The 13,658-nt window shown below is 41.1% G+C and overlaps 1 protein-coding gene across 1 annotated transcript in view; it reads left to right on the forward strand.

The window, feature by feature from the left end:
• Positions 1-13,658, forward strand: part of LOC109373994 (carbonic anhydrase-related protein 10-like) — a 413,587-nt gene that overhangs the window by 224,706 nt on the left and 175,223 nt on the right. Inside the window, exon 4 of the mRNA XM_019628258.1 lies at positions 2,493-2,635. Coding sequence (XP_019483803.1) covers positions 2,493-2,635 — 143 coding nt within the window. The remainder of the gene's footprint in view (positions 1-2,492; positions 2,636-13,658) is intronic.

Consider the following 13,658-nt stretch of genomic DNA (forward strand, 5'->3'; position numbering starts at 1 on the left):
TTGCTACTCTATAACTATAATTTTGCTACTGTTATGAATCGTAATGTAAGTATCTTCTTGTCTTCCGATGATCTTAGGCGACCCCTGTGAAAGGGTCGTTCGACCCCCAAAGGGATCACGACCCGCAGTTTGAGAACCACTGCTGTAGGGGGATAATTTGTAGCTTTGCCTGTTCCAGCTTCTTGAGGCCACCTGCATTCTTTGGCTGCTGTCCCCTTTCCCCATCAACAAAGCCAGTATCTCCTGTCCCCTCTGACCTCTCTCTTCATCCGTCAATCTTTCCTCTGTGTCGCTGACCTTCCTATGCCTCTCTCTTTTAAAAAGACCCCTGTGATTTTATTGAGCCCATCCAAATCATCCAGGATGATTCTCCTCATCTCAAGATCCTTAATTGAAACATTACGGCAAAGTACCTTTTACCATTAAGATAACATTCACAGGTTCTGGAGTTGGGATGTGGACCTCTTTGAAGGGGGCCATTACTGAGCCTACCATAGGGGCCATAGAGAGCAATCAAGGCCTAGGAGACCTGTGACTTAGGTCACACAGCTTGTTTGTGGCAGTGCCATGACTATATCCCTGGCATCCTCACATTTGCTATGTGTATGTGCATCACCGTCAAAGAGGGGCAGCCGCATGCCCTGATGGAGGCTTTATTTTCATAATAAACTTGAAATGATTGAGGAGTAAATAGAGGATGAAATCAATGATGTAAGTAGAGCAGTTTAGGACAGAAGTTTATATTTTTAAAACTAAATGTTTCATGTAAAAACTTTCTTAAATATTACCATTTTTCTGGGGTGTGGTACCTTCTAAAGATGCCTTGCTGGGATAACAGCTTAAACAATGATGAGAAATGAGAGTACCAAGGAAGCACTTGTATATGTTCTTCTTTCTACGCTTCCTTCTACTCCTTCTCTTTCTCCCTCTGTAACTCTGGCCATTGCTGCCATTTTGAAAATCGTTTATGCTGGAAAGCCCATTCAGACTCTTTAAACTAAAGGGAGTGAAGCCCCCAGAGGCTTATTGGAATGGGTTAAACCAAATTGGGTATTTGCCATAATTAACAAGGAAGCCCATAGTTTGACATTGAAGCGTTCTTCTAAGAATCCAAGGAGTTCGTTTTTAATTCTCCTCCCACTTCTGCCCAACAGTTACCTGTAACAAATAAAAGAGTTATGACGTTTGGATTTAGTTGAGGCTAGCTATGCCATCTAGCCCAAATATGTTCCTGAAGTATGGGTCTCTCATTTAGATTCTTTGGCAAGTGTGTGTGCCAGACTCCTCTCTCACCTCATCTTTCTCCTCCATGTCATGGGCAGGAACAATAGCTGCTGTAAATTAAACACTGCATTAAATTTGAGTTCCTGAGAGGGATAGGTACATTTGAGAGGGTTGTGATTTGATTGCCAGGCTCATCTTCTCAAGGAATCGCTCCCTGGCTCCACTTCCACGGCTACGGGGTTCGGTGCCCCTCATCTAGAGTCTCATAACACACTCAACTTAACCTCCTCCTCTCCCCCCCACTCAGTTCAACCTTACCCAGGGTTTGACATGTGGTGGGAGCTCACTCTACCGCTAATGGATGCTGTGGATGGATGATTGAATCACGGCCACATTATCTCAGGGGCATTTGGAGGACACATGGATCCAGAGCCTCAGTAGAAATGCTGAGAGGGGCAGGAAAAGGCTGAAGATATAGTTTCTGGATCTTCACTGACATAAAATTAAGAGTTTGGCTCCTTCTGCTAACTTTCTCAAACAAAAGAAAGCAGGACTGGCAATTACCATTGAAATTTATTTTAATAGATGTTTTAATGTGACACTGAAGATGAGTAGACAATGTCCCTTTGGATATTTGCACTCAACACTCCATGCCATTTTTTCCTGCCTATCAAATGAGCAAATTCTTCAGCTGCTGGTACATTAGGTTAATGACACAGCACTGAACTCAACAAAGTCAAGTTGCCAAGATCCTGTCTAGCATGGACTGGGGATTGTAGAAATAATTCATTCCCTCAGTTTGGTCTTCACAACCCACAGAATAACACCTTGTGTATGTCGAATGTCACTTTCTTGTATATAGGACAAGGTTAATTCTTACATCATTCCTGCCAAATGGGCAAGCAGAGTATGAGCTCAGGAATTGCTAAATATTTAGCATACCTCAGACATGTTGCAAAGGTGATGTGGTTGGATTATGTCATCTTCCCAACTAAGGCATTAATGCTAACTGTACTCATCAAAGAGGCCACAGGATGAATGGGTCTGAAACAAGAAACTATGATCTTAAAGATCATGAAGGGAGGACGTACAGCAATTGCCTAAGATTCAGGCCAGGAAAATGCCATAGCAACACCGAAGGATCTCTATGGGTGGGAAACATTGGGGGACTCTTGGACTTTACCACTTTTGTACCATCGTTCTTTTTATGTCGTGTCCCCAGTCATCCACCCAGCCAGCCTGACTCTACAATTTCTTTTTGTTTCTAGTTCCTTCTTTCTGGGGATTGGTGAACTCAGCTTGGAATCTTTGCTCTGTGGGGAAACGGCAGTCACCGGTCAACATAGAGACCAGTCACATGATCTTCGACCCCTTTCTGACGCCTCTCCGCATCAACACTGGGGGGAGGAAGGTAAGCAGCCATGTTGTTTCCATTGTGACGCTGAGGAGCAGGGTGGGGAGATGCTGATTCTGAAAGCCAGCTCGTCTCTGGGATGAGTTTGTCTTCTCACCTAGGAATAAGCCCACAGACCTCAGGCCTTGCTGCCAACAAATATAATTATGTCTAAATTGTGCTTTCTCTCCCTAGCTAGTCAAACCCTAGTGTTTCTAATTACTTTGTACCCCCTGGAGGTTGCCTGAGGTTCTATCCCTTGATACCCCATGAAGGTCAGAACACAGAGTTGCCTCCTCTGCCTATCATGCTGGGAATATCCTTCTTCCCAGAAACCTTTTTACTGGGGGCTTCTTTTAACCTGAACAAAGTGAGAATAACATTTTTAACAAAAGTAAAATCAGATGTTTCTCATCCTAAAAGGAAAAACAAACAAAAAATCACCCTAGATGATTTATACGAAAATCAATAATTAATCTTCCTAGGGGCATCTTGCTGGCTAAGAATCCTAGCTCCTGTACAGAAATGCTGAGCTGTGCTTTGTGATTCTCACGCCAGCATGCTTCCGTCCCTCCCCTACCCCCATAAGGCATTCCTCCTTAATTCGTGGAAGGGCATAATGCCTGTGGAGTTTTCTCATCGCTGGAATTTAGCATTTCTTTTGCTGGTTCATTTCTGTTTGGCAACCTTTTACTGTTCAGTGCATTGTTGAAGGTGGAAAAAAACACACACAGAGAAAATTGTGTTTGAAGGTGATTTAGCTGTTGCAAACTCAAGAGGGGTGGAAAATCATTTGTGTGCAAGAAATTGGGGTTAAAATTATGGACAACTTTTGTTACTGCTGGCAGCTGATTCTCCAGGGTTTGGGTTCCTTAGGCTCTGCTCTCTCCTCTGCTTATGCAGTCTGTTCAGTGTTTGTAGGTAGGTTTTTTTCTTCTTCTGATATATTAGAATATGTTTTCTTCCTATCACATAACTGTCTCTCACACACACACACACACACACACACACACACACACACACGTGCGCGCGCACATGCGCGCGCGCAAAAAAAAAAAAATCTAATGACTCATCAAAGTGTTGTTAGTGACTTTGACTCAGGTCATAAGGCAGGTGGTAAGAGACCTCGCATGTGACTGACGCTATTCAGCTATATAGTACTTGTGTGCTGTTTTAAATATAACTTGGGAAGTATTTCTGTGGAAAGTTCCTGTTCAGCCAATGTCGTTAATTGCTCTGATTCCATAGGAAACTAACCTACCTAATTATCGTTCCATTTGCAGTTTTAGTTCTACAAACCCTAAAAGGAACTTGATGTGGGTTTCACATACACCTCTCTCTTAAAAAGGGACTTGTTCATGTCAAGCCCTGAAGATGGATAGGTTCACTGACCAGTATGTAAGAAGGGCAAGTTGCAGTTTTGATGAAATGACCCATTATTCTTTCTTTCTTGGAGAGGGCGATGAGGGGAGTAATTGTATTCTAGGCAAAGGGAAAAGCAGTAAAAAAGAAAGAAAGAAAGAAAACAGTCCCCAAAAGCAGAATGAGGGTTGGTAACAGAGTTCCGGAAATTATCTGAAAGATGGCCAGAAAGGTGGAAGCAAAAAGACCAAAGAGAAGGTGGTGGGGAGATAAGGGTGTGGGAGGAAGGCAGGGGCCAGATCCTGAGGCCATATTAAGGAACTGGATCTTTTTCCTAAGAGTTATGGCAAGCTTTAGAAGCGTTTTTAGGGAAAAGGTACATTGGGTGTAAGATGGGAAATGTGGCAAGCTAGCACAAGTAATGGATATAAAATTTTCACTTTCCATTAGGCTATCGTAGAGGAAAGTGTTGACGTGAAAGAAAAAAAATAATAACTAATTTCAAGACAGCTTCTCCCTAAAATTTATTGGGAAAGAAGGGACTGGGAGACAGTCTGGTGTTAAAAATCACTCATGTGTTATGTTTTGTTTTGATGTTTTTATTGTTAATAAATGATTTTTTCTCAAATTCCCAATTCAGTAAAGTGTACCTGGTCCAAATCAATTTTCAAATGCATTGGAGTTTGGAGTTTTGGAAACATTGACTTTTGACGATGTAAATATTTATATCTGGCACGATTTGTGTTGTCAGCTGTTTGAAGAGCTGAGAACTGTCTTATGGTTCTTTTGCATTTGTGGAAAGGTGGAAAAGAAAATATTGATGGGAGTAGGATAAAGTAACTGGTATAAAATGCCTAAACTTGATAGATGGTAGCTAAACCACACTGGCAAGCTTTTTAAAGGTGGTTTTTAATGAGTTAGAGACTTGTTTTGGAAGTGAGGATTCAAATCACTGCTCTGAATTTTGTTTTGCCTTAAGGAAATGTGTATTCTAGCCATAAGGCTTAAAAGCTACCCTGCAAGACTGGGCGGTTTTGTAGAATTTGGGCAAGGTGCCATATTTTGAAGTCTGAGATCAGCTGGGTATCAGCATGTTAAATGCGTCCTAGGCGTTACGTGTTTTCTGTTGCATTCTTATCCAGGAGCATGATTCCTGCCCATGTTGAAATATTTCTTATTTACACACCCATGAAGCCGCTCTGCCCCAGCCCCTCACTTATGTTATGGAGTTTGTTTTAACATGTTTGACTGGCATAGGCTCGGATGATGAATTAAGGGCATTTCTTAGCAGGAGCGAGGGCTGACATTCAGCCTGAACACAAGAATACAAATAATAATACTAGTTAGACAAGAATCAGAATATGTTGTGTCTTGGATATAATAGAGGATATTCATTTTACTTGAGCCCTGAGATTTCTTGTACCTTTCAAGTTGCTTATGTTCAATGGTATTTTTTAAGCAGTGTTTGCTTGTTTTTTTTTAACGAGAGCATTTTGTATCCAGTGGTAATATCTGACACATAGGACTCTTACAGACAAAATCCAAAATAATTGTACTTTGCAAATAACACTCACTGAAGGTTGGTTTGCACATGGATATAAGAATCCTACCTTGGGACCCAGCCTCCCACCCTTAACTCCGTTAAATCTAACTCCCCATAGTCTAAATAGTATTTTGTTTTTCTTGACCTTGGAGCTAATGAATCTCTTCTAGGTGAAGATACTAAATCAATTCAGGAATCAAAAGGGAGTGGGGTAAGATAATGCTTCTTTCATGGTCTCAGATCATTTGAAGTCTCTATATATGGCAATTGGACTATGATATAACTGTTGTTTAATCGCAGTTTAATCCTGATTGTTTTAAAGACAGAGGCCCTTGTTGGCAATTGAACTTGTAAAGCTTCACAATATATTTTGATGTTCCTTGTCTTTTTCCTCAGACCAAAGTGAGTGTATATGATGTGTTTAGGTGTTAATGTTCATGTGCTAGTCATATAAGTAAGCTTCTTGGTCATTTGAAAATAAAAATATGGAATGAGAATGTTACCCACAGCAAAATATGAATATTCTCCTCCCTTGATCCTTTTAGAGTACAGTAATTCCTCCAAATATTTTCCTGGAGCATTCCTGATACAGGTGGGTGCTGGAAGATTGTGGGTTAAGAGGTGAGCTGAGCTCCCATGAAGGGAATGTGTCCATAAATAAACTCTCTGCTGATCTAAAATACCTAAAGGAAGGAAACACGTTAAAGCCAAGTCGAAAATCCCTTGCTGATTCTACCATTTTAACCAGAAATTAGTTTTGGCATCTTCATCTTTTGGCTCGTTTAATAAAATGGATATCTCAATAGTTAATGACACTAGAATTGCTCATGACACGTTAGATGTAAAAGTTAGCTTCTAAAATCTGCCACTTACCAATCCCAATTTTGTTTAAAAAGTGCCCATGATATGCCCAGGGTTAAGGGTGATATTGTTTTCTTTCTGTTTTTCTAAAGTTTATATATAGATTTTTCTACAACAAACTTGCATTAATTTAATAGTCTGAAAAACACCTATTTTTTAACTTCTCTCCCCATTCTAGGCAAAACTATGCTTAGATTTGGTAAATATGGTAAATTGACTAATGCTTCCTCCTAAAGATTTCCACATCCTAATACCCAGAATCTGTAAATATGTTATCTAACACAGCAAAAGGTATCATGAAGGGGGATGAAGTGAAGGATCTTAAAATGGGAAGAGCACCCTATATCCAGTTGTGCCCACTGTGGTCACAGGGTCCTTACAAGGAAAAGACAGAGTCAGGAGGGTCAGAGTCAGAGAAGAAGACCTGACAAGACAAGTAGAAGTGAGAGCGATGCCAGGCCGTGAGCCAAGGAATGCAGGCAGCCTCTGGAAGCTGGCAAAGGCAAGAAAATAGATTCTTCTCTAGAGCATCCAGGCCTGCTGAAGCGTTGATTTTATCCAAGCAAAGCTGATATCTGACTTCTGACTCCCAGAACGTAAGATGACACTTTCAGTGAGGGAAGAAGCCAGCTCAGTGCAACCCGCAGGGATGCAGCTGGGCAGTGAAGACCCCGGCGGCACTCCCTTCCCTCCTTTCTTCTGCCAAGCCGCCCTTTGGAGAGAAGTCAGACACGACACCGAGCCAGCACACGGATCCAGCCTGTCTAAGCCAGCCTCCCGGCCACAGAGCCAGGTGAAGATGGATCTGAAGGGACCAACGGAAGACATCCAACACAAGGCTATAGGTTTTCTCTACGTGACTATTTCCACATTCACCATAAAATGAATAGGAGGCAATAAAATGCATCATGATCTGTAAAATTCAGCACGAACGCCTTAGCCTAGCTTTCACAGCCCTTGCAATACGGCCCCCAATCTCCCTTCCAGAGTCTTCCTCCTCTTATACTTTATGCCTACCTTTTGTTTCCAGTGAGATTATAATACTTTTTTTTTCTTTCTCAAATTGGATGTAGATCCCCATGATCTGTGCTTCGGCCACAGCATACTCTTCACCTGATGCGCTTCCTTTTTATTCTTCAGCCTTTATGGCCCCAGTGCTTCCTCCTCCATGGAATGCCTCTTGGTCTCTTTAGCTGATGGTGAAATCTCTCTTCATTGGACTTCGTAGGTACCTTGCTTATATTTCTTCTAGGACCCGAACCTTGGCTTACAGGCTGACTTGCCCTCTCTGCCCAGTCTTAGATTAACAGTTCCTCAAGATAAATGTGTTTTCATATTATTATTTTGTTTCCCTAAGGTTATCTATCATCGTACAGGTGGATCTGAATTCAACCAAGATTATCCTTGATTACCAAGGAAAGGGTTTTTGTGTATTTATTCAAAAGTTGCATTGGCTTAAGGTGGAGACAATGTGGGAAGGTTCCATGATGAAAAGTGACCTTGCTGTCAATAGAATCTATGGGTAGAAACTAATTTTTAGGTGTTGCAGTACTTTTCCTGAAATATGGTTGAAAATACTAAGTTGGAAAAAAACAAGGCATGTAACCCACGTGTGTTGCTTAACATCTTATCACTTTTCTACTTTTCAATTTTCCTATGAGCCTGATAGCAACATTTAGCTGACCACAATGAATCATTGAAATTCATGGCATGTCTACATTGGCATGTTCTGAAACCTCTTATAAGCGAGGCTTTTATGTGCCTCTAGGAATTTATGTTAGATAGCAGAGAAAATACAGATACACAGAAGTTAAATGGCAGTAACTGATTTAAATAACTGTTTAATAGTGGAATAGATAGAGACTAAGGAAGCAGTGAACTGATTAATTAGCAAATCAATCAATTTTGCGTTAATTTTTATTGGGGGTAAGATGTTGGATTGGTCAAACCAGGCTTTCTGGAGGTGCTAGAATATGAGCTACCACGGAAAGGTAGGTAGAATGAAATGTTTTGGGCAGGAGGGTCTTTAAATGTTAGGTGTTCTGGCTCCCTGTGTGTGACTCAAGAAAATGTAAAGAGAGATCCATTTTGCTATCAAAATATGTTGCTGTGGTGCTGATTTTTATTGGCTAACTGACATTAAGCTTCCATCAATAAGTATTCTTACCCATTTGGAACTCATGAACTGTCTTTAAGTACCATGCATGGGCCTCTTTACACTGAAGCTTTGAGATGGAAATGGTACGTAAAATTTTATGTCTGTTTGTGGGATAAAGTAGATCTTTAAGAGCTGATGACAAAGTGAGTGCAATTCTCACCCATCTGTATTTTGTGGTTTGATAAATGTCTCGACTTGCCATATTGCTAATATCCTTTCTCAGAAGGTAGCGAAGAAGAGTCTTTTATTTTTATTTAACTCTAACCAACAAGGACAAGCAGCTGAGTGGTGTGGAATGGACAGTAAAACTCTGGGAGAAAGTGGGCGTGTCATCTTAGAAAATACAGTAGCCAAGGTAAAAAATATATATATATATATATATATGTGTGTGTGTGTGTGCTTATCATTGTCAGACATGCTAAGCCTTCAAACGGCAGATGTTTGAAATATCGTAGTTAAAATAGATAGGAACTCATTGCCTCGTGAAAGATAACTCTAGAGGATTGGGAAGCTCTTAAAAATGAAATTATGGTAATACAATTACAAAGGATGGTACAAAAAAAGGAGCTGGTAGGAGTTAAAGAGAGGGATGTGGCTGCACAGGGAGTTTTTCAAGAAATAATGTTTTTAAATGGTGTATAAGAGGTGTGAGAGAAAGGGCTTCTAGCCAAGAGCGAGGACAAAAAAAGGAGTCAGCTGTCAAAGTGGTTGCCGAGAAAATAAAGCCCAGGATGCATTGAGACTTCCAGAATGAGAAGGTCTTTTAAAGTTGTGGTGAGAGGAAGCAGGAGTATTCAGGTAATGTTGACCTCTGGGTTTTTTTGGGGGGAGTGAGGGGGGACGGATGTGCACACATGTTCTGCTTTGGGCTTGAATTTTAGGCCTAACCTCTCTAAGCTTTGGTTCCCTCATGTATAAAGCGTACCTACCTCACAGTGTTGTGATATCGGGAATAATATGAAATTTGTCAGACTCCAGGGCCATTAGGCTAGTGTGTGGCAGAGAAGAAAATGCTCCACAGTCGTTAGCTATTGTCCTCGTGGCTTTGGGCCACTGTAACAAACTACCAGCGACTGGGTAGCTTATAAAGAATGGAACTTTGTCTCTCACAGTTTTGGAGGCCAGGAACTCTAAATTTGCGGCACCAGTAAGGTGCTAGGGAGGACCCGCCTCCTGGTGCATAGCAGGCATCTCTGGCTGGGTCCTCGCATGGCAAGAGGAGCTAGGCAGCTCAGCGGGGCCTCTTTCATAAGCGTACTGATCACAAGGGCTCTCTGTCTTTTGTACCTAATCATCTCCCAAAGGCCCTACCTTCTGAAACCACCACCTTGGGGATTAGGATGTCAGCACGTGAATTGGGGGGGGAGGGGGCGATACTACCATGTCGACCATAGCAGCTACCACCAGAGATGTTGCTGTTTGCAAGAAAACACACCTTAACTCCCACTTGAGTTTCTCTGTCAAAGAGACTAATATTCACGTTCAAATTAGTAGCCAGTATGCTGAGAGGTAAAGCGGTTGCAGTTCTTCGGGTGACAGAATTGGAATTCAGAACCACCTTGCCAGCATCCCCAATACAAAAGGTATGTATTTATAAAAAGCTGCACAGATGCAGGCTGGGCTAGATTTGCTGTAAAATCACTAGATGCTTGAAAGTAGAGGAAGTGAATGGATAGTGTGCTCAGTGTGAGTAAATATAGCACAGGGAAGATGCCAACACACTAACTCAGCCTAATTCCATAGCACTGTGGAAGGTACTATGTCTGCGATAAGTGAGGTCATTGTCCTGCAGTGACCTTCACTGAGAAGACAGGATCTGGGGTTTTACAGTCAGATCCTTGGTGCCGGTGGTCAGATTAACTGACGAAAAACACATTGACCAAGCAAAGCACAAAAGGAGAGGAGCACAGTGGTAATGAGCAGAATGCAAGGTTCTAGATTCAGTTGTATCTGTCTATCTGAAAGGTGTCATTACAGGTGCCTTCCAGTCGCCCCTGTCCTGTGCAGCCTCAGCCATAGAGAACAAGCTCTCGTGTTGGGAAATGGCTCAGTCCAGACTTCAATTCAAAATAAGAGTTCAAGCTGCGTGCAAATTGAACAACCTCCACGTGTTTCACTGAGAACCCCAGTACGAAAAGCGTTCTGATTGGCACCGAGCCACTTGAGATTGGCATTGAGAACAAGCTCAGGCTTCAGACAAGAGCCTTGACTTACTTAACCTGAGATTCCGTTTCCCATCTAGAAGCTCTCCAATTCTCTGTGAGCTGTGGTTACACAGAACACATGGAATGTAATTTGTTTGAGGCTGACCCCGGAGTGAGAATTGAACTAGGATGTGAACTGTCCAAAAGGAAGACACCCTTTAAAACCCTAGTGTTGATTTGGAAGAAACTTGCCATCTATTCTTCTCATCTTCTCTCACAATTATTCCTCCAAGTTTCACATACAGGATTCTTTCTCCTTTAGGATATTTTGCTCTGAGCAGCTAAAATGGAGAACTCAGGGCAAAATTACAAGAAAGGGCTTTAATTAAAGATTTTTTTTTAAATGAGGCCAAAGTAATTGTATATATGCTCAGGGCAGAGCTTTTTGCAGGCAGTGGAAGGATTCAGTGGGCAGGGCTGAAAAAGTGATGAAAGATTAGCAAAATGCTGAAGGCTGAGATGCTGTTTTCTAAGTTTGGAAATAGATTCAGAGCACAGGCGTTCCGTCGCTGGGATAGGTTCTCGTGTGCCGTTGCCTCACTGAGGTCCGGGAGGAGGATGACTGGTCACTGTCTTGGCAGTTCCCTGTAATGTGTCCCTCTTAACATCACCCAGAAAACCAGTGCACAGTCATTAGGCAAGTCTCCCAAGGAAACTCCTGGATGATGGCTTTTCGTATTTTATAAATGTATCAGTTCTTGCTCATTCTTTCCTCCTCTGGTGAGTATTAGAAAAGACTTTGCTTTCCTTTCCTGCTCCTTGGTACTCTATTCTCCCTCTCCTCATGTCTGCTCCTCTTCTCCATCTCTCTGACTTGCTGTCCTCCCCTCTCTCATCCTTCTCTCCAGTCTCTCCCTTTCGCCTTTGCCTGTATCTCTTTTCTCCTTGTCCCTCCCTCCTTCCTTTCTCCTGGTCCTAAGTATGTATGACTAAGGAATCTGTGTCCTCTTTGTTCTGCATTGTAGTGGGATAGGTGCTCCCCTTTCATGCAATTGTCTTTTATAAGAAAAACAGACAATTGTATGATTTTGGTGACAACACTTAAATGAGAGAAAATTCAAGTTATCCGAGCACGGTTTTTGTAAGATGATATGAGGAGAATTAACTCAAGATGCTTAATGAATGTATAGGCAGATGAATTCCTGGCAAGAAGCTTTTCCTTCAGGAAACTTAGCAGTTAAGTATCTGGCACATGGCATCACCTTAGTTTTCTGGTTACATGATTCTACAGATGACATCAGCAGGCACTTTACAATTTAACTGTGCTTTCAAAAGCAGACAACAAACTGTCTTATTCGCATTTGTTGCTTACAGCTCAGCACTCTAGCCATCCATCTAAATATGGGGGAGACGAGGAGGAGAAAAAGAAAAAGCGTGATCTAATTTTTACAGATTTACCCCAGCTAGCCTCATCTCTCTCTCTCTCTCTCTCTCTCTCTCTCTCATGCATTCCAGAACAAGTGTCTCCATCATAATCAAAAAGATAAAATGGGCAGAGCACCTAGGTGACACAGAAATAGTCACATGCCCAAGAGAAGTTTTGGATTTTGCTATTAAAAAAGAAAAAAACTGGTATCAGTTGTGCATTCTCTCCCAAAAGGCTCTGAAATTGGCCAACAAAGCTCTCCCTACATAAACTTTAGAGACTTTGAGTCCTGTTAAAGGGCTCTCATTTCCTGGAAACGGAGTATCTTTGGTCTAAAAATAATAGAAATAAATAAAAGTTTCCTCATCACCTCAGGAAAGAAAAAAAAAGAGGTAGGTTCTGTTTAAACGACTTAAGAAAATGCCAATTTGCTTCTAAAATTCTTTCTGAAACAAAAGAACTAGATGAAAACTGGAAGACTGGAATCAAAAATAAGATTTTAGGAAGTCTGTGTATCACCAACAATTGAATATCTGAGCAACTATCAGACTCTTAATTTTTCTTATGAAAATTTAATGTCATGTGGATACAGCTTTATTAATATTGTATGAAGGATTAAGAATAGCTAAAATAATCAATTCATGTCTTTCCAGCAGCTCATACTTTTATGATTTTAGAATGTAGGTGTTCTAAGCTTTTGTTCCATATCATGCTAGGGACCAAGATCCAAACTGTGAGTAATGTTAAGATCGGCCCGTTCTTCCCACTTCCCCCACCTCGCCGCCCCAAAGTGGAAGTTACAAAGAATGAATAAGTCTAGAGATCTGATGCACAGCATGATGACAACAGGTAACAACTGGAGGTTTGCTAAGAGAGTAGATTTCAGGTGCTCTCACAGCTACCGCCACCAACAAAAAAAAAATGGTACCACTTTTAGGAGATGGATATGTTAGCTTGACTGCAGTAATCATTTTATTATGTATATGTATAGGAAATCATCATGTTGTATGCCTTAAATATATAGAATATTTATGAATCATATAAATAGATAAATTAAATGTTTAAAGGTTAGCTAGTTCAGCCTAACATCTGTTTCTTTCATATAGTAAATTCAGAACGGTATTTCATTTTGTTTACGTTAGCACTGCTCACCTAATGTTCTGCACAGATTCTCTTCCTTTTTTTACCCAGATCTTCATCACATCGACACTTAACATGACATAGTCAGTCCTGGGCCCTTAGCCCTGAAACACACATACTCTGACCATACATAAAACTTACTTATGTGTAAAATCCGTGATGAAGGTACATGATATTACCACTAAGTGAAAACACACACACCCACACAGTTTGGCGTTTCACATACAAGAGAAACCTATCAAATTAGCAGCATTTCACTGGCCTGAAAAGATTTTCTCCCATCTTTGTGTTACAAATACGTTTCACATCATATCTAAAGAACAGAGATGTTTCTTGATGTTTCTTAATTAGCATTGTCCTCTGAAATAGTCAGAAAATATTTATTTTATTACTTGGGAAAAAAGCTA

Source organism: Hipposideros armiger, unplaced genomic scaffold (assembly GCF_001890085.2).
Source record: "Hipposideros armiger isolate ML-2016 unplaced genomic scaffold, ASM189008v1 scaffold_771, whole genome shotgun sequence".
NCBI classification, from domain to species: domain Eukaryota; kingdom Metazoa; phylum Chordata; class Mammalia; order Chiroptera; family Hipposideridae; genus Hipposideros; species Hipposideros armiger.